This window comes from Pteropus alecto, unplaced genomic scaffold (genome assembly GCF_000325575.1).
Source record: "Pteropus alecto unplaced genomic scaffold, ASM32557v1 scaffold196, whole genome shotgun sequence".
NCBI lineage: Eukaryota > Metazoa > Chordata > Mammalia > Chiroptera > Pteropodidae > Pteropus > Pteropus alecto.
This window is the reverse complement of record NW_006439717.1, coordinates 4,400,485-4,423,489: the sequence shown is the minus strand read 5'-3', so window position 1 is coordinate 4,423,489 and position 23,005 is coordinate 4,400,485. Positions and strand designations below refer to the sequence as shown.

General features: G+C 33.6%; 1 protein-coding gene across 4 annotated transcripts in view; it reads right to left on the bottom strand.

Moving 5' to 3' along the window:
• Positions 1–23,005, bottom strand: part of NELL2 (neural EGFL like 2) — a 300,528-nt gene that overhangs the window by 17,299 nt on the left and 260,224 nt on the right. For 3 of the 4 annotated variants that reach the window (XM_006916875.1, XM_006916874.1, XM_006916876.1), the window contains one exon: positions 4,513–4,653. The exons of the other annotated variant lie outside the window; for it this stretch is intronic. In XM_006916875.1, the coding sequence (XP_006916937.1) occupies positions 4,513–4,653 (141 nt within the window). The remainder of the gene's footprint in view (positions 1–4,512; positions 4,654–23,005) is intronic. 4 annotated transcript variants of the gene reach the window in all.

Genomic DNA, 23,005 nt, shown 5'->3' with positions numbered 1-23,005 from the left:
CAATAATACATCACACTTGAAGTCCTAAAACAAATGCTAGATACTCAAGCCTTTCTTAATCTCAAACAGGAAATAATTTCTCTCTTTTATTCCTTACAGCCCTGAATTTATATTTTTTCTCAAATATTTTATCATTTTCAACCTTGTAGCTTTCTCCTCAATTAAGAAACTGACCACATTCTATCTTGTATGATAGTTTTTGTTATACGTATTTTACCTCTTCTACAAGCTGAGACCAGTGACCATCCTCCTTTATATATTTGTATGTAACAGATGCCTGGCAAAGTACCTGAAAGTACCCGTGCATATATTCATTAACTACCTGTTGAGCTGAATTGGATTAATTTCATTTTATCCTTTTTCTTGATTTAGGTTAAAGATTTATGGTATTTGGCTTGAACATAATAACATTTAAAAGATACTGTCTTATAAACATTTTTGGGGGGTCTTGCAAGTTCAAAAAACCTCACCAAGCTTAAAGATAACCCAGAATGAAATGTAAACATGAAAACAAAATATTATTATGTTAAAAAAATACTGGGCTTTATTCTCAGGGTGTAGAAATGATGATGCAGACAAGAAAAATGGTATTTTGGCACATTACCTGGGGATTAAATGTCTATACACTTCTGACATAAATAAATGAGCAAAACAGTATATTTTGTATGAATGTGACTTGTAAACATGTATATTGTAGATTATACAACTGTAGTCTAAAAAATAGTGAAGCAGTGCACAGTTATTTATTGATGTCTTCAAGTATGAATTCTATACTTCAGAATAATTGTAAACCCACTGCTGTGGCTTTGTCCACTTTGAAATTTTTGTTGTTGTTGTTGTTGTTGTTCAGCAACAGAAAAATAGCACCTGCTCAGAAATAATTATACTCTTAAAACTGCATCCTTCTACATATTAATACTACAGTTCTACAAATTGCTGAAATTCCAGGAAATTGGTAGGTGTTTAGAAGCATTTTAGTCTTTTTTGTTTTTTTCAATAACATAGGTGGGTTCTTTTCAAAGAACACTTCAGAGCACATTGTCTTCTGAAAGAGCAGTAGATTTTTCTGACAATCGTTATAAAGTCTATTGGAAGATTAATAGTAAAATCATCACTCCAGAATTGTGGTTTTTTAAAAATAAGATTTTCCCACTGTTTCTGTGTTTATGGCATTTCCTCGAAAAGCCTTTTGGGTGTAAACATCTCATAGAACTCTTTACCTCCTTCTTTATGTTTATTATGTGTTACTTTAACGGCTAGTTTAATTTTCCTTGTTATTTTCTGAACAGTCGTGAATGCACTAATCATGTTTTGTCCTGATCACTTAAACATAGCTACTATAAATCACATTATATATCCACTTTTAACATAGGTTATGTTCCTAACATACTTCTGATTAAAATATTATCTATCATATGTTTCAATCTTTTTCATTATAAAAACAAATATATCATCTACTATGTGCCAAGAATTCTTGTAGACACTGATGACTGACAAGCAAACAAATCATATGACTTTTGAAGCTTACGTTATATAGCAGATAATAAGCAAGTAAACATATTAATATATACAATCATTTCAGGAGAATTTAAAATTTCTATGAAGAAAAGTGGAACAGGGTAAGTGAATAGTGGCAGGGATAGGATGCTATTTTAAATTGAGACTCCAGGAGAAGCCATTTTAGAGGAAATCTTAATTAAATTCAAAAAGAAGCAGGCAAAGGGGTGGGAGAAAGACATTCCAGACAACAAGAACAACACATGAGAAGGGAATCAGTTTGGTATATTTGAGAAGAGTTAGGAAAGCCAAATATCCATATCATGTAAGCCCTTGTAAACCATCGTTAGGGTTTGGATTTTACTCTTCCCTGGAGAGCGAAAGGAGAAGCTTGTAGTTTTATGAGAAAGCCAGGAGAGAGTGGCATCCTCAAGGCCAAGTGAAGAAAGTTGTTTAGAGAGGAAGAAATAATCAACTGGGCCAAATGGCTGAGTTGTCGAGCAAACCCATGGGTTTGGCAAGATGGCAATTGTTAGTAATCTTAAAAGGAGAGCATTCACTGGAGCAGCAGGACTAAGGCCTCACTGGAAGCAGGAGAGCAGAGATACCAAGTCTAAAAAATTATTTTAAACAGTTTTATTCTAAAAGGGTGCAGAAAAATGGGAGGAATATTGGAAGAATCAGGTGAGGCAAAGGGAAGTTACTTTTTATTGTTTTTTGTTTTATTTTTTAAAGATGGGTGTTACTCCAGGCTCTTCGTGTGGTAATGAGAATGATGCAGTAGGAAAAGTGTTATTTGTGACAGGGAAGAAAAAGTGGGTAATATAAGGGCAAAGACTTCACACAGGTGAGAAGAGATGGGATGCAAGGTACAATGGAGGGTTTAAATTTTCATAGGAGAAATGAAACTTTACTCAATGAAACAGGAGTGAGGGAAATGCTGGACAATGCTGATGGTCTTTATAGTAGGCAGCTTATAAGATAACCCTCAATGCTCTTTATCATTTAATATCTAGGTTCTTATGTAATCTTCTCTCCAGAATGCAGAATTACTTCCAATGAATAGAATATGGAAAAAGTGATGAAAGCTCACAGATAAGATTAAGTTATGAAAAGGTTGTGGCTTCCATCTTTGGTACTTGCTTTCTCTTGAATTGCTTACTCTGGGGAAGACAGCTCTCATGTTTTGAGGCAGCTCATGTGTTAAAAAAAAACAAGGCCTGCCAATAGCCACATGAACGACCTTGGAAATAGCTTCCCATTTCCCCCACTTCCATCCCAGACAAGTCTTCGTGATAAGACCACAGCCCTGGCCCACAACTTGACTGCAATCTTATGTGAAACATCGAAACAGGTATCCAGCTAAGCTGCTGTGAGATAATTTTTGTTGTTTTTAGTTGCTAAGTTTTGGGGGTAATTTGTTATGCATCAATAGATAACTAATAGTGACTGCAGTTACAAATGTAAAGAAAGATAGTCAGCAGTGTATGTTTTTTCTATTTATGTTCTGATGAACATAAAAAGGGTATGCAAGGATATCGAGCAAAATTAAACACAAGTTATCTCCCTAGAGGAGAAGTGGAAAGGATGGGGAAAAGAGGAATAAAACGAAGCTGCATTTTCAGCTTTAATCTATATATTTCTATATGACTTATACTATCTGTAATCAGTTAATATTCATTCTTTATGTGTGCAACTTAAAATACAATATTAACAAAAAAGTAGCTCTGAAGACTTTTTTTCTCATTATATACCACAGCATATTGGAAAAATAGTTTATCAGAGAAGAGCAGAATCACAATGATCTGCTTCTTAAACTGCAATCTGTGGTTCCTGGCATTCTCTACTGGATTAGGAGTATATTCACTCTGGAACACTGACAAGTGCAAGGTAAAGCCTTCAGACCACAGTTAAGTTGTTATTTGCAAATGCCAGGTTTTCACTCCTGGTAAGGCAACAGTAGTTCCATTCCTATGTAAAAATCCAAATGGACCTTCTGCTCAAGGTCCAGGGCTCTGCAGCTGCTGGCAAAGCATGCTGGGAGCCTTGGCATCTATCACAGAAGTCTGTTTCCCTTTTCTCTATGTGAAAACCTTTGGGGCACGAAGATAAAAGACATCTTGTCATTTAGGTGTTAAGTACTGTTAAGTTAGAATTTCCAAGGCTTTCAATGACAGTGTCATTTTAGCCACATTATTCTCTCAGGCTCTTACTCAATGAAGGTATAAATGCAAATGGAGAAAATAATGACATTTTGAGGTTCGTTTTGTTCTGCATTCCTGTGCCTAACTTCTGATGGCAAACCCTTTCAGTGCGGGTGGTTTCTCTGGCAATTATTCACTGGGCTTTGCTTACTCTATCCGCTTTCTAAAAATTGTACCCCTTAACAGAAGATATAGGAAAGTAGAGTTGTCTGTCAATTCACTGAAAATAATTCAAAATTAATGGTAAATAATTGAATATAATCTGGTTGAATTTTCCACTCTTATTAGATTGAAATCTTTTAAGCAGGGACCATGTCTTCTGTATTCAACATTCAATAAATATCTCTTACTTTGCCACGCAGGTGGTATGTTAGAAACAGCCCAGAATAGCATGTATTATGTATATTATTTGGCCATATCATCACTGTATTTTCTCTACCCCCTTTTTCTCTCTATCCTGCTTTCCTCATCTTTTTTTTTTCTTTATTTTATTTAGGGTCAGATTTTTGCATGCTACCATTCAAAAATTTATTTGATATTATGGGTTTATTCATTCTAAAAACACCCTTTAACAGTTGCAAATATCCACAGAGAATTGGTTTAGCATCACAAATTTTAATTATCTAAAAATCAATTATAATTAGCAAGCAAGAGTTAGATGTTAGCATGTTTCCAATCACTGTTGTATAAACATGCAGGAAAAATCACCAATAACTTAAACATTAGGTCAAATTCTACTATTTACATTTAACTGTATATTCCTCAAGTTCAAATGGACTTCTTAAACTCCAGGTCTTCTCCTTGTACTGACCTTCACATGATTCTCCACTTGGTGAAAACATCCCATTGTCATGGTAGCCATCTCTGCACTCACAGTGGTACCAGCCAGGCAGGTTAATGCAGTTAGCGCGGCTGTCACACTGAACAAAGCCATCAGAGCACTCATCAATGTCTGTTTGGCAAAGAAAACAAAAATAGGATGTTAAACAATTGCTGCTTTTCTCTCAAAGAAACTAAAATATTCTACTAAATGGCTACTAAAATTTTAGTGCCAGCAAATCCTCAAAACTTAGAAAACATAAGATTAAGAAAGTCTACTGGGTTATTGAAAGGTATGTAGAAAGAATATAGTAGTATTAGTAACAGGAGAAACATCTAGACAGCTTTTCTGCTGCAAAAGTCATCCAAGTGTAGAAAATGGAAAGAAACCATCTGCAATAGTCATTAGTGCTGCTCATCAAATATTTCCAGCTCTTCTTTTAGATACAAGCTAGGATTGCCATGTGACTTCCTGAAGCTAATTAGGGAGTGACACATGTCACTTCTAGGCAGAGCCTTGAAGATGCAGACTGTGACCCACATGTACCCTTCCCTCATCACAATGACCAGCAATTTCTAATAGTCAGCCCAAGTTCCTGAGTGAGGATGGACAAATATAGTATGAGCAAGAAATCAACTTTTTTTGCTTTAAGCCACTGAGATTTTAGGGTCTTTTATTACTATTAGCATAACCTATCCCAACCTGACCAATACATCGTTGGTCATGAATAAATGGCAATAGCATTCATGAATCAACGTGCTTCATATTTTTGAGACTATATACCATTTACGTAACTTTTTAATGGGTTTCACATATATTACTTCATTCAATCCTCAAAAAAAAAAACCCCAAAAAACAAAAAACAAAAAACTTGCCATGTAGGTAACACATCAGACATACGAAGAAAATGAGGCAAAAGAAAATTATAAGATTTAATCAAAGTCACCTAAAAGTTCATAGCCGCCTGACTTTTAGGTATGTGCTCCTTCATACAAGTAGACAAACTAAAATTGGCGAAACGTTCTAAACAAAGCGAGCTATGTATTTTGAGGCCCATATACTCTCATTAGTGGCTTATTACTATACCCAAATATTCTGAGCCCTTTATTTTCCTGTTCAGTCTGTTGCATAATGGAAACATTCAACCCCATTCAAGTCATTCTTTGCTCATAGAGGGAAAAGTAACTCCTATAGTTGTCTTACTAAGTGTCCCCTTCTCAAATATCTTCTGAGTTTCTGAGTGCTGGGTTAACTTAGACTCTGCTAAATGATCTGATGCTACTGCACCATTGTAGCTGCCAAAGATATCCACATGCACCCCATTCCCTTGACAGCTTTATGCCATGACTGAAGACTCCACGTGCCAGGATAGGATAGCTCTTTCTTATATACATTCCACAGTTATTTCCTGTTACAGTGACCAGGCATGATGATGTCCCTCATGCTGAAGGGAAGGTCAGCTGCTTTTTAGTCCCATCCCCCTAGACAGTCCACTCCAGTTCAGTAGAACCCATTTCCTTTCTATTTCACTCTCGTCTAACTCTAAATTCTTGGAAATATATATTCCTTTCATGTTCTTTTTAAATTTCCTCTCTCGTTATGTTCAATTTTGAAAGAGACACATTTTTTTAATAAACTTTTTTTAAAAAGAGAAATAAGCCATCACTCAGTTCTTTTCTATTTTTTATTAAATTTATTGGGGCAACACTGGTTAATAAAATTATATAGGTTTCAGGTGTACAATTCAATAATATGTTATTTGTATATCGTATGTGTGTTTACATCCAAAGTCAAATCTCCTTCTGTCACCATATATTTGACCCCCTTTATCCTTATGTACCTTCCCCTCTTCTCCTTTTCCCTCTGGCAACCACTAAACTGTTGTCTGTGTCTATAAGTTTTGTTTGTTTATCTTGTTCGTTTGTTGCTTTCAGTTGTATATCTCACATATGAGTGAAATCATATGGTTCTCGATAAGTCCAGAGTTCTTTCATTAAAACAAGGTACAAACCATGTTCTTAGATTAGGTAACAGGTCAAAAAATACATATTTGATATCACTGCAAAATTTTAACATTATTTCTGAACTAAGAATGTTTTTGCCTCTGTAGTTCTTCTTCTGAAGAGATAGTTTCTACTCTTAGTTATTCCTACTGTCAACATAATTGTTAGTGACCAAATCAGCTAACCACCGACTTCCTGACAGTTGATGTGAATTGCTTCCATTTACTAAGGCCTCATAGGTTTATTTCAAATGAAAATAGGAAAAAGCCTATTTGTATTTCAAAGGCTTTCCTAACTGATGAACCTCCGATTATAAATAGGACTAAAGTGTTATGCTCATTTCAGCTTTACAGGGTCTTTATTCTCATGCAAAGGAGGCAGAAAATTGATTATGTCATTTCTTAAGTGCATGAACAAAAGAAAACAGAATGGGATTAAAGCTTTAGAAGCGAATTTATTGGAAAAAGGCCATAAAGGGGTTGTTTAGAATATCTTGTTTTAATTGAAAAAATTTTAAAAAGGAAAAAAATAGAATATCTCATTTTAGAAGAATTTGGTCATTAGTGTTTGTGATTTAGAAGTAACTATGAATGGAACGGAGCTTGCTCCACTGAAGCAACTTTTGTGTCTATATTTAGATTTTAATTTAGTCCTTTTTTCCTTGCCTGAACAGTTGCAGGATCACCTTCGATTCCATGAGATATATTTCAATTTTTACTTCTCGCTTATTTTCTCTTGTCACTCTTTTCAATCACAATGCCCACTCCTATACTGCCTCGTCCTCACTTCTTTTTATTTACATGACGGCAACCTTTCTTGATCTATAAACATACTCATTAAAGATTAATAGAAATGCTTTGCTTTATATTAGTTTTTTGAAGACTGGTGATACCAACATATGTTGGCCATAATGTATTTTCATATACAGTTTATTATTTTATTATGTAAATTATTACTACTAAGTAGTATTTTAGAGAATGTATACACAAATATATGTATCGCTCATTAATTTACCATTTGATATTTACTGAATACCTGTTATGTGCCAAGTACTAAGTGCTAGGGAAACAAGGATGCACAAACAAGAAGCATTTTCTGCCCTCAAAGGGTTTATTATCTATCTAAATGGTGTTTTAAGAAAATTAAATTGATCAAAATCTAAATTTATAATCATATAAGGACAGTGTTTCCTAATGTTATACATCTACCAACACTGGTATTGTATTTTGGTGATAATAGTCAATTCTTTTATTTTAATAGGTACATATTTATATTTCCAAGTTATTTTCATTTATATTGATAGTAGTAAATTTGTATTTAAATTTAAAAAGTGAGAAGAATTAGAGAAAAAATATTAAGTAAATATTGGTACAAATGTCTATAAATATGATGAAAATTATGAAGGTGGCATATAAATGACCGAAGTTTGAAAACACCAAAATACGGTGTGGAACAATTATTCACATTTCAGAAGAATTTGCTGAGTAATTCCTTAGGTAGAGAAATGCCTTAATTCATTTAAAATGTGATTCAATTTTAAAAATATATAAGTATACGTATGCTCAAATTGTATACTTACTACCATTTAGGATAGCAAAGAAAAACTAGCCCGATAATATATTTTGCTTTATCTTATACTTCCATGTTCCTGATAATTTTGATTTGTTTATGCAAGCTTTTCTACTTTGGTAGAAAATGAAAGTGTGCTTAAATTACCAAAATACTCACTTCCCATCTGAAGGTATGTTTGTTTGGCTCATGGCTCTAGTTAAAGCCAAAAATAAAACAGTCTCATCTGTAAGCTATTTGATGTCCTCAGTTTCTCAGTAAATACTTAGTAAGTGAAGAATTGAAATCCGTTCCATAATTTAAGAATTAAGTACATTTTATCTATACACAAATGTGGATATACTATGTTATAACATATAGATCCACATATATTATGCTTTACATAATGTGTAATAACAGAAAAGAGTAAAAAAAAAACTTTAAAGAATTTATTTTTTGTGTACTTTCTTCAGGTCAGTTAAAATCAAACTTCACATTATCTAACTGAGTTAGATATACAGAGAACAGCAGCCCTATGGGAGACCTATGTTATTATTTCATTCCACATATGAATTACCAAGTTTGAACAAATTACTTTCCAAACTGAATAAAAGTATTCCCAAAGATAGTACAAGATGTATAAGCTCATATGATTTAGTCTTGATTACAAGGTCCTTAATTGTGTACTCTATAGGCATATTATATAAAAAACAAAAAATAAAGTTTATGAAAAACTATAATTTTATTATATATTCTGTCTTAGAAACAATTTTCTATTTCCTTAGGGACAATTAGGATTTTTTTTAGTACCTACATTTAGAACAGTCAGCTAGTGATGATATTAAGATGCTGTCCAAAGCACAGAGAATCTAAAACCCAAAAGATATTTAGTCATCCAACAACAATCATGAATAGTAGTCATACTACAGGGATCAAAATTTACTTAGATAATAACTGGAAGGCACTGTTGAGGATAGATTTTCTAGAAAGCACATATGTTTTAAGGTAATCATTAAAAATAAACCAACAAGCAGAACAAGAAAGGAAAATGTATGAATACAAAAAGCTCACACATGTCAGTGTCTTGTTTCCTTAGTTTCCCTCAGGTATGATGACCAAGGCTGGGTACCTTCTACAATGGCACACACACAGATCACTGGCTTCAGAGGTAGCCACTGAAAATGGCTTTTGCCATAAGCATTTAAGGAGACACCTTAGAAAATGACAAATTATTTCTTTCTAAAATTAAATAGTTATAAAACGAGATACTTGAGTGATAACCTCTTTTTCATGCATAGTATCAGTTATTTCTATCATAAAAACATAACTAAGAATAATAAAGAATTAAAAATAATGCAAATGTCTAGAACCATCCATACCTAAAATAGACTCTAATCATTAGTTAATCATGCTTCCTTTTAAGCCATAGGAAAAATGATTAGTTGCTACTCTATACAAAAGAAAAGAAAGTCCAATTCTTTTTTTTTAATGAGCACACTATTTTTAATGGCAAAGTCGAATAATGAGAATACTGTCTTTCATACTATTTATCATGAATAAAAACCTGACATTTCTCATATAGTACTTGGACTATTTATATCACTATTCTGTGCACTGGTGGTTAAATTATATTGATAAACAGCAGGCAATTAAACATCCTCAAAACAATTAATCAACTCTTGATTACCCACATGTGGATTATTTGCTTTCTAGATTATCTGCATCATTTTTTTTAATCACAAGGTCATTTTCCTCTGTCTTTTGTTGAGCTTCTGGGGAGCCTGCTTTCAACATTTAGATATGAATGCTCAAGGAATGCAAACTCATTTGAGTATTATATTATTTTTAACAACTAGGCCAGATTTGGATATAAAATATTGTCTAAAATTTCATAAGAAGACTGATTTTCTCAAATAAAATTTCTGAAAATAAAACATAATTTTTAAAAATCATAAAATTCTCTTTGCAAGCTGAGTGATGACACTGCAGATTTAGTTAAAATTTTCATTACTTTATAGTTCATAATTAGGAAGTTAATGACTGCTCTTTAAAAAAAAAGAATATAATTTTATTATCATGTCACACACAACAGTCCTCACAACAACCATGTGAGATATTCTTATCCCTATATCATAGACAAAGAAGAGGTGAGAGCAAATACGTTGCCTAAGGTCACACAATAGACTGGAACTCTTTCAATTCCAAGTCCAGTGCTCCTCGTCTCACATTAGGCTGCCTCTAAAGACCAACTCTGGGCCAATCAGAAACAGCTTATGCTTTGAGATATCTCAGTGCATACCTTAATGTGAGTGAATTCCAGCTCTTTGGCTTGTTAGTTGTATAACTTTGATTATTTTACTAAACCTTTCTGCGTTTTCTGTTTCTGAACTAGAAATAATTTTTTTTTCAGAGTTTACAAAGTATGTTCACTTATCATTTGATTATTTGAAAAGGAGCAGGGGGAAATACAGTTTTACAAGTAGGGTTTAGTTCAGAGAAGGTCTTTTCTTCTGTGGACAACTGTGGGCCACTAAAGAGTTACTAAGAGTAGAGAGATGTTATCTAAGTAACACTTCAGGAAGAACAGGGTAGCACCTAAATGCTAGATAAATAGGAGTTGGCAAGACTCAAGGCAGTTTCATATGTTTATGAGCTGCTTTTCATTGTCTAAGAAAAAGGTAATAAAGATTTTAACTAGAAAAAATAGAAATAGAGATAAAGAAGCATTTCTTTTTCAAATGCTTATCTTTAGTCAGGATATAAGGCCCTTTCTTTTCTCTTGTGTTAATGTCAGACCAGGCTACTTCACATTCCACATGCCTGGGGACATACCACAGAGAGTAAGAAGATCAAGACAACCTAATTTGTTACCTAATTTGTGTGTGTGTGTGTGTGTGTGTGTGTGTGTGTGTGTGTAGTTCCTAGAGTCTAATTATTTTATCATTTATTTTTTTTTCCTTCAGAGTCTTTGTATATGTTGTTCCTAATGCCTGGAATGTTCACTTTTTCTTGTCCCCTCACCCAGTTAGTTAACTATTTCTCAGCTGTCTGTGTCTCATACTAAAATTAATCGCCTTGGGGAAGCCTTTCTTGACTCCAAAAGCCATGTTAGATACCTTATTGCTCATTGCTTTTTGTATTCTCCCCCGGGTTACTTGTATTTTTGCCTTAATAGCAATTATCTCAAGATTTATTTTATTTATTTATTTATTTATTTATTTTGTCTAAGCTTGCAAATATTATACTAATAATTAGAATAACTTCAATTCTGGAGAAAGTGCTCCCTATCTTTTACCTCCTTTTCAAAAGTATCTTGATTCTTTGGGGTTTTTATCAGTTTGTGAATTTCCCGCCAATAAAATAAAACAAAACAAAACAAAACAAAAAAACGAGGAGAAGAAGGACATCTGCATTGATTTTATAGATTGATTTTGGGAGAACTGATATCTTTACATTATTGAATCTTTTTATTCATACACATGATTTATTTCCTCTTTCTTTAACAATTTTTATAGTTTTTATAGTCTGTAGTTTTCTAAAAGGATGTCTTGGGCATATTTTGCCCTAATTTATTCCTAACTTTTTTTGCCTTCCTTTTTTTAAAACCAACTTTATTTTTTCCCCAGCTTTATTGAGGTATAATTGACAAATAAAATTGTAAGATATTTAAATTGTACAATGTGATGATTTGATATATGTATACATTATAAAGGTATTCCCCCATTGAGCCAATTAATACATTCAACACCTCAAATATTTATCTTTTTGGGGGGGGGGGGCTGAGAATATTTAAGTCCTACTCTCTTAGCAAACTTCAATTATATAATACCGTGTTATCAACTATAGTCACCATGATATACATTAGATCCTCAGACTTAAAACCGATTTTACTGAGGTAAAATTTACACACAAAAAAGATCACTAACAATTTCGCAATTTTTGAAATGTAATCATTACCATAATTAAGCTATAAAACATTTTCCTCACCCAAAAAGCTCTTTCATATCATAATAGTTTGAAAATATTAATTTGTATAAATTTTAACTTAATGTTTATCATTTTGAGTAAGCTCTATATTTCAGGCAAACATTCCTGTATATATATTTTTTTACTACATCTTGAGAACACCGAGGAAAGAACTGAATACGTGGTTAGAGATTCATAAACATTTGTCGAATGAATGAGTGATCACGTTGTCATACCAAGTAACTAAGTGGCAAGCTCACCACACCACCTTTGAGTACTGCTAGGCAGAGGAAGAATGCAGGCACAGAGTCAGATTTAAAGTATTCACTAAGATGTAATAACAAGATGGTAAGAAGATACTTTCTCAACCTACTTCAAATATTTATGTAAAAAAATTTTACTACAATATTAAATAAAGTAGAATTGGTGAGGAGAATATATACATGTTTACTACATGTATGTATTCATATTTTTTTTTTAAAGAAGAGCACAAGACTTCTAATTAAAAATGGAAGGCTGAAAACATTTTAAAATCTCTTCTTCCTCTCAATCTTATAAATATTAAGTTAAAAGAACCAAAGAAAATATTTAAAAAGACAAAAGGAAAAACTACACTAGCAAACAAGAAAATTCAATAATTTTTTTCTTTTCTTAGAAGATGAATATAGATGAAGTGGTGGAGTCAGAGCAAAGGACGCCACAGCCTAGGATCTATAAGTAATAATGTGGTGCTACAGCTGATGAGGGTAGCACCACATTATTACATATAGATCCTAGGCTGAAGACTTCTTTGGAGACTTGAAATACCATGCAAAGCAGATATGAGACATGGAGCTGAAAGCAGCTGGGTTAATTAAAAGTCTACTTTTAATTAAGTAGAATAATCAAATCCACTTATCCACTTCCTCCCACCATGAGCAGATTGCTGAAAGAAAGCAATTACCCCTGAAGCCAGAATGGATGGTTCTTCTGTAAAATAAATAAATAAATAAATAAATAGATAGATAGATAGATAGATAGATAGATAGATAGATAGATAGATAGACAGACAGACAGATAAAGTAGTAAGTGAGTAAGTAAGTAAATAAATAAATAAAACATCTGGAGGAAACTAAGGCAGCTAGTATAGGAGTAGTCATCCTTCGGAAAAAATTCTTCTGCGTTTCAGAAGAGAGACCTCAAAGTATAAAAGTCTGGCTACTTTTAATTCACCCATTGTAAGTCTGCTAGTCAACAAATCTTACCCTTACATCAAAGCTTAACATCAGTTTTTTTCTATTTATTCACTCTTAAACGTTAGGTGAAATCAAGAAAAACAAATAGTTGAGAAAATTCTGTAACAATTTAAGAGAATAACCAAGATATACCATCAGAAAAACTAACCCTGAAGGAAACAGAAATAATTCACAGAAGAGAACTTTAAATATTTCTTATTAATATCTTCAAATAGATTTAAGGGAACATTTCATTCATAAAAAATGACAGTGCTATAAAAGAAGATATTCAGAGATTAAGAAATAGCACTTGTAAATTAAAAATATGATAGCTGAAAAATTTTTGAATGCAACATAAGGCTTGGAAAATCAGATAGAAATAGTCTCTTCAAAAGTGTAACATGTAGAAAATACAATAGAATAAAAGCAAAGAGCACCAACCCAAAATCTCCACTTTCTGATTAGATTCAAATTTCATACCAAGAGAAAAATCAATGAAAGGAAATTATCTTTAAAAATAATAATAATTGAGGAAATTTTCACAGAACTTTAGTTTTCAGATTAAAAGGCACCACCAAGGTCTCCAAATAATGAATGATGATATGATAGCCAATATTTACTGATAGTTTCCTATTTGGCCACCACTGTTCTTTGCAATTTACAGATACTCATTTAGTGCTGACAGCACTTCCAAGAGGGGAAATATTATTAATCTCCCCATTTTAAAGAGGAAGAAATGTAGACACTGAGAGTTTAAGTAATTCTTCTTAAGGCTATTGAGGGACAAAACTGGGATTTGAACCCAGACACTTTAGATATAGAGGTCAAACCCTTACCCCATGCAAAACAGTCTCATAAATAAATGAAACAAAGACCCACATCTAAACACACACTGTGAAATTTTACAATAAGTATAAAATACAGATTTAAATATCTTCCAGAAAGGAAACAACGGGTTACATATAAAGGGATGAGAATCAATCTCCCATGATTTTTCTCACTTGCAGCACTGTATAGTGAAGCAACAATTTTGACTTTAGAATGCTATACTCAGCATGACTTTCAAATATCTATAAAAGCAGAAGATATTTTAAGACATATAATTCCTTAGAAAGTTTATGTCTCATGCACTATTTTTTAAAAAGATTTTACTAATGATGTAGTCTAGTAAAATAAAGGACTAAATCGAGACAGAGAAAGACATCAGTAGTTCATCGCTCCCTGAAATACTTTCCTCACTTTGTAAGGAAACATCACTTCCTCAGTTCTTTTACCTCTAAGGCTTCTACAGCTTGGTCTTCTTTGCAGATCTTATCTTCTCAATCTCCAAAAGTTTGAGTTCTCCAAGGATCTATTCTCAGATCTTTTCTTTTCTACATACTAACTTCTTAGTGATTTTATCTACTAGTAGGGCTTTAAATACTCAAACACCATCAATAACTATAGCGGGTTCAATAGTGTTCTCCCAAAATTCATATCTACTCAGAACCCAGAATGTGACCATATTTGGAAATAGTGTTTTTACCGATATAATTAGATAAGGATCTTAATATGAAATCATCTTGGATTTAGGGTGGGCCCTAAATCCAATGACTGGTGTTCTTATAAGAATAGAAGACACAAAGAAACCCATGAAGAAAGTTGGTGTGAAGATGGAAGCAGAGATTGGAGTTATATAGTCACAAGCTAAAGAATGTTTGGGCCACCAGAGACTGGAAGAGGCAAGGAAGGATTCTTTCTAGAGCCTTCAGAGGGAGAACGGCTCTGATGATACCTTAATTTTGGACTTATAACCTCTAAACTATGAGATAATAAATTCTTGTTATTTTAAATCACCCAGTTTGTGGTACTTTTTTTAGAGCAGCCCTGGGAAAATAATATATTAACTCATTTACATTTTCATCCCAGACCACTCTCCTTTCATCCAGCCCTGTATATTCAATTTCTCACTCAATATTTCCACTCAGATACCAAACAGCTCCTTCTGAAATCTTCATCTCAGAAAATGTCAATATCATTCAGTTACTTAGGCAAAAATCCTTAATTTTACTCTTAATTTCCCTCTTTCTCTTATACCTATGTATGAAATCTATTAGCAAATCCTACTGGCTATGTCTTCAAAATATATCCAGAATCTAATCATCATTTCCAACCGCCTTCATGTTTACCACTCCAGTCCATATCACCATCGTATTTCACTTGAGTTAATGTAACAGCCTAATAAATATCCCTGATTTCATTTTTTTCCCATCTATGGTCCATTCGGAATTTATAGCAGCCAGATGATCCTTTTGAAATATATATATCAGATTGTGCCATACTGCTGCTCTGATCCTATCTCCCACTCAGGAAGGATGTTAGGGGGAAAATATATTAAGGAAAAACTGTAGGGGATATACACTATTATTAATCATTTTCTATTTCTAAGTTTGGAGATAAAATTTTCCAGAAGCCCTTTCTCTGTATGATTCTGTGTTAGAATTTAACAGTGAGAGGAACTCCTGAGATATGCTAGAAAAGCAAAGAAAAAGCCATTATTCTTGGGAAGTCATGGCAATCAATGTCAGTGGTTTCTATGAGCTCTGTCTTTTTCAACAGATCTAATGTAAATGTTTCCCAGATTTTTCCCCAACCCCTTCCACACCTTTGTAAACCCTAATTTCTAGATAAAACTCTTTATTCCCATAGTTCTTGCAGTGGCTCTGTTTTCCTGATTGAACACAAACTGATATGGAAGTCTATAGACCAGAGATATAATGAAAAGTTTATTTTATTTTATTTTTATTTTTTTCCCTCTTTAATTCCACCCCGCTCCCTTCCACCCCTGATCTATGGATGTTGCCTTTTCCCCTTAAGACCTGGATCTCTGAAGGCAGGGTGTTTCCTCCCACACACTTGTGGCATGCACCCAGGGCCTAGCCCACCCGGGGCCTGGCGCACCTGGGATATGGTCCATGACTCCACCTGGGTCACGAACCCAGAACCTTCTGCGTGTAAAGCAGATGCTAATCACTACACTATGGAGTCACCCCCAAGTTTATTTTTTATAATAAATTTATGGTGAAGTGTAAAAGAAAAATGACTGTCAACTAGAAACTAGAAAAAAAAATCAAAACAAAATGTTTTAAAGACTAGAAATACTACATATTCTACGGTATCTTTAGTAAACAATATTTACATAGTCACAATGACATAAACAATATGGATTTTTAAATTTCAGATTTAATCAATAGAGCGTATGAAATATTTCATTGTGGTTACTGAACAGAACATATATATCAACCCTGATAATATTAAAAGATAGAAGACAGAAGTTGGGAGAAAGCAGAAAACAAATTGGGAGATGGAGGCGAAGGGCAGAACCAATTCTTTATTTTACATAATGGGGAATCAAGAAAAACTATTTATAGTAGACAGAATAAGGAATGAAAGTTCAAATATATACTGCTCAAGGCTGAAAAGTTAACTTACTTTAGAATGAATGGAAGAGCCTTGGTATAAGGGAGGTAAATCCTTATCTATTACAGCAAGAAGTTTCCTGATAATGTCTAAAATTGACCAGTTAAATAAAGCATAGTATAATCATATTAGAAGAATTGAAAATGATCCCTCTTAGCCCCTTGTCTCAACTGGAGTTTCATGAGAAAATTAAGTTCTAATGCCCTAAGACACGCTGTGTAAGTCATGAATTAACTTCTCTCCTATATAGCTGGTATGATACTAGCCAAGTACCATCTTTGGGAGATAGAAAAAATTAGTCTTTCAGGTCATTTTATGGTTTCGTAGTTCACATGAGGAACTCATTTTATAAAGGCTGCTAGAAAGTGAGCAGGAAATGAGTCAGGGGACTATTGCTTTTTATTCCAAGTTCTACGTTGTTTGATATTTTTTAACCATGTGTCTAGTTTCTTTCATACATATAAAGATATTTTAAAAGAACACTCGGAAGCTTCATTTAAAAAGTGTTGAGTATAATAAGATAGCAATTATGCTAGTAGTGATGTCTAGATAAAAAGAAAAATGAGACAGAAGCTCTCGACAAAGATATCAAGACTGGAGACATGATACTACAAGATGCTACTAAAATTGGAACAGGTTGAATGAAACTACTAAAGTTGAGATCATAGAGAGATGAGAAAGAACCAAGGACAGTCTCTGGGGAAAAACTGAGGGAAAGAAAAGAAAGGAACTATAGGAGGAATTTTAGCAGTGATGTGGGAAGATCACAAATTTAACCACAGGAATCAAGGGAGAAGAAAGTGTCAAGAAGAAGGGGCTGTCAACAATGCCAAGGAGCATTTCCAATTGCCTTTTGATGTATATTTAAAAATCAATACTTCTGATTTAACATAGAATTGAAACTCCCTCTGATGTATGAGCAAGTTGAACAAAGCATTTAATAAAATGGAATTCTGGAAATGCCTTAAAACTTAAAAATCTTTGCAGCTCTTACCCCTTTACAAGGTAGCTAATGTGTTGGATATGAGGCTTAGAATACTTTTACTTGCTCAGTCATTTAACAAGTACGTATTAAATGTCTATCATAAAAAATATGGTAGACATGGAGCTCACAGTCTAATAAAAAAGGAACAGCATTAGCATAAACAACACAGATATAAGGTAGATATCCTGAGGCCTGTAGGAATAGTGCAGATAAAGAAATGTGTGAATTCAGAAAAAAGACGTTACTTCACTCTGAAACTCTGATCAATGAAAACTGGGCCACTAGAATAAAACATGGCTGAGCAGAAACTTCCCAATTTATTCTGGCAAATACTAGCAAATTACTTAAAACATTTATTAATTTATTACATTGTAATCAAGTCCCTACTTTAAAAATAGGCATGCTTCTTTCATATATTACATTATATTATAGTTAGGCTCCCAAAATAATGTGAATATGAAGTATCTACTAGCTCTACACTAAGTAGACTGCTCTTCATCAGAGTAAAAATAAGTAAGTCTTAATTCTTGTGCTTCCCTGAGCCACTTTCTAATAGTAAGGATTAAATTGTCTACTTGGTCTACCTCAAAATTATTTCCAGAAGGAGGAAAAAAAAAAAGCTGATTTTCTCAAACTAACCAGCAAGAATAAGAGGGCTAGAGTGTCTTTATGTAATAATTTATTGCAAGCTTTCCAATTATTAATATAGCACTACAAAAGGCTTTATGCATTTTGATGAGCTCACTTACTGGTTATTCAGGAAAATGAGCTTTGAATGGCATGCCAGGACTGGTAAGATGACAGTCGAAATAGCTATTCTGTATTTATTTGCAAACTAACTGACAAACTTACATCATAAGAAATACTGCTTTGAGAGAAATGAGCTCACCGATGCCAATAAACAAATAAATGAAATACCAGTTTCCATATATCTGAATAAGAAGTCATCAGATAGAGCTTTGAGTGGGTCCTAACCATGAAATGTACTGATAGATGGCTTCTATTGGCTTTGAGCAAGTGTCAGCTCTCTAACAGACTATTTACTTTCAAACCATTTTATTATAACAACTGCTTTCATCTCTGCTGAAATACCCATTAGCTTGATACAGGTTTCTCAGCCAGTAACAAAACATCACATCTCTCCCACATAGATAATTGAAGGAAAAAATAAAAACGAAAACAAACAAACAAACAGCAATTGAACAAACCAATAACTCCTTTTACTTCATTACAATAAAGTGAAACAGCCTATGAGTTTCTTAAAGACAGGTTTGCTCCTTTATGGAGCTCTAAAACCTCTTAACCGCACAGATTGATGGCAATCGTTTGGACCTGTCAATATGAGGTCACTTAATCAAACTTATTCCAGACTAATTATATTTTTTGTTCTCTTTAACAACCTATTTTTTCATGACCAATCAGATCAGTTGTATAATCCAATTTTATCACTAAGACAACACCAAATGCTAAATCAAAGGGTTTCCAAACCTGAGCATCTGATTTTATGGACTCAGCCTAATTCTGTATTTGGGTAACACACTTATAAAAAAGAAATTAAAAAAAAAAAACAAACTTCAGTCCACATTTTTATGATTATCCGATATAATGAAGGGAGCAGGAGAAGGAAGGTAACTGGCAGTTGTGTGGCTACTAAGTGCAAGGTATTTTATCTATCTTTTGTATCTGGTTTCCATTATATCATTATTCACACACAGAGACACACGACACACACACACACACACACACACACACACACACACACACACACACATGCTCTTTTTATATTTATATAGTGATTGAAGAAATGATATGAAGGGACCCAAAGGAAAAATAATCTCTATATGAACAGACATGCCACCAGCTACTTGTTTTCTATGGCCACACAAGTGTTTCCCGGGAATTCATCCTGCTGCTGCTCAGGGTCAGGATCTAATGTTATAAGGAGGTTTGGTGGAAAGTTTGTCCTTTTAGTAGTTTCAGTGCCTCAGTCAATCATAGAAGCATTTGGAAGTCTAGCTTTATCTATACCGTCTCAGTGCTAAGCTGCTCGAGCAAAGAAAATGATCTAAATGCACAGCAATGAGGAATTGATTAAATACATTATAGCACATGTATAAAATGGAATGCTATACAGATTATAATGATGTTTCTGAAAATTATTAATGACATGGAAAAAACACTCATGAGAAATGTCACATAAAAAGAAGCAGAATTAAAAATATGAATAAAATATTATTCTAGTATGAAACATGTCTTTCATTTTGAATAAGAGCAATTCTCTCCAATTGGTAATATTACAGATTATTTTATTTTGCATATTTCTTTATTTTATAAATCTTGTAAAATTCAATATACTTTGCTTTTATAATTTAAAAGATTTACCCAAAAGTTATGGAGTTTATAAATAAAACCAGGATGGATTAGAAGAGTAGTTCATACATACCCCTGACATAAATGAATGTCTCAAGTAGATGGTCAAGGTAATCTAGTCTTATCTTCCACTGCATCCCTTCTACAGATCCTGTGCTCTGAGACATGTACTGGCCTTCTCCTTCCTTGCACATGAACTGAATTTCCTGTCTCCACGCTTCTGCCTATATGGCTCCTTCTTTCTGGAATACACCCTTCCTTTGGCTCATCAAAATCATTTACAAGGCTCTTCCCAGGTCTTACTTTTCCAGGGTGACATTCCAAATTCTCTGGGTTTTAGTTCTGCTGCATTTGATGCTGAACTTATCATAGTTGGCTGAGTGCCTGTTAGTCTACTTCCATATTTATGGAGACATAATTGACATGTAACATTGTGTAAGTTTAAGGTATATATGTCATGGTGATTTTATATTCTTATATATTGTAGTATGATTACTACCATAGCATTAGCTAGCATCTTCCTTGTGTCACATAATTACCTTTTCTTTTTTGTGATGAGAACATTTAAGATTTACTTTCTTAGCAATGTTCAAGTATATAATATAGTATTAACTATAATCACAACACTGTGCATTAGATCCCTAGAATTTATTCATTTTCTAACTAGAAGTTTGTACTCTTTGACCAATATCTCTCCACTTTCTCTACCCCTCAGCCTCTGGTAACCACTATTTTACTCTGTTTCTAGGAGTTTGTTTTTTTTAGATTCCACATATAAGTGATATCATACAGTATTTGCTTTTTTCTGTCTGACTTATTTTACTTAGCATAATGTCCTCAAGGCCCATCCATGTAGACATAACACTGTTGCACATTTAATAAACTATAGTATAGTACAAACAATTCTTAGATGCTCTAGGAAACCAAAAAACAAAAACAAAAACAAAAAACAAAAACCAATGTGTATGTAACTTGCTTTTTTGGGGGGATATATGCTTTATTGCAGTGGTCTGGAATTGAATTCACAATATCTCTGAGGTATATCTGTATATATACAGTGGAATATTATTCGGTCATGAGAAAGAAGCACTTGCTGCTTCATCTCACACTTTTATGTTATAATTTTTTCCCTAAACCTCATGAACCAATCTCTGCCAGCTTCAAACTTTTCTTCTGCAGCTTTATTGTCTCTCTCAGTCTTCCTGGAATTGAAGAGACTTAGCACCTTGTTTTGGCTTAAGGGAATGTTGTGGCTGGTTTGATCTTCTATCCATATCACGAAAATTTTCTCTAAATCATTATTTCACTTTCTTATCATTTGTGTGTTTATTGTCCTTTAAGAACTTTTCCTTTGCATTCACATCTTGGCTAACTGGCACAAGAGGCCAGCTTATGGCCTAGGTTGGCTTTCGACATGCCTTCCTCACTAAGCTTAATAATTTCTAGATTTTAATTTAAAGTAAGAGACTCTTTCACTTGAATACTAAGAAGTCATTGTAGAATTATAAACTGGCCTAATTTCAACTGTTGTGTCTCAGCAAATAGGGAGGAGGCCAGAGAAAAAGGAAAGAGACAAGAGAATAGCCATTTGGTGGAGCAGTCAGAACACTCTCAACATTTATCAATTAAGTTTGCCTCTGTCTTACATGGGCGCAGCTGATGGCATTCCAAAACAATTACAACAGTAACATTGAAGATCACTGATCACAGGTCACCATAATAAATATAATTATAATAAAAAATTTTGAAATATTGCAAGAATTACCAAAATGTGACGCAGAGACATTAAGTGAGCAAATGCTGTCAGGAAAATGGTGCTAGTAGGCTTGCTCAATGCAAGATTGCCATAAACCTTCAATTTGTAAAACATGCAGTATCTGTGAAGTGCAACACATCTTCTTTATCCATTCATCCATACGTGGACACATAGGTTGTTTCCAAATGAAAGCCCTCAAGGGCCAGAATCTTGCATTATTCATCTTTGAATACTTCTGATTCTAGGATACAGTCTGGTGTACAGTAGGCCTCAGTAAATATCTGTCGACTGAAAGTATCCTTAACAAACAGGATTGAGCCATGGGTGGGAAGCATTTGGATTCACATGAGTGTTTCAAAGTAATTGAAAGAACAAGTATTGGTGAGGATGTGGTGAAAAGGGAACCCTCATGCACTCTTGGTGGGATTGAAAATTGGGGCAACCACTATGGAAAACAATTACAATAGTAATTGTAATAGTTTGAGGTTCCTCAAAAAATTAAAAATAGAACTATTGGATGGCCCAGCAATTCCATTTCTGGGTATTTATCTGATGTAATCCAAAACATTAATTAAAAAAGATATATGTACCTCTATATTCATTGCAGCATTATTTATAATAGCCAAGATATGGAAGCAACCTATGTGTGCATCAACAGATAATTGGATAAAGAAATTGTGGTACATATTTACAAGAGAATAATACTTAGCCATAAAAAGGAATGAAATCTCACCATTTGTGACAACATGGATGAACCTGGAGGGTACTACACTAAGTGAAATAAGTCAGATAGAGAAAGACAAATACCATATGATCTCATTTATATGTGGAATCTAAAGGACAAAATAACGAACAAACAAAACAGAAACAGATTCAAATGTAGGGAATAAGCTGATGGTTGCCAGATAGAGGGGGATATGGGTTGGGGTAAAAACGGTGAAGGGATTAAAAAGTACAAATTGGTAGTTATAAAATAGTCATGGGGATGTAAAGTACAGCACAGGGAATACAGTCAATAATATGGTAATAACTATGAATAGTGCCAGGTGATTACTAGACTTGTCAGGGAGATCACTTTTTAAATTATGTAACTGGCTAGCCACTATGCTGTACATCTGATACTAATATAATATTGATACTAAAATAATATTGAACATCAACTCTAATTGAAAATCAAAAAGTG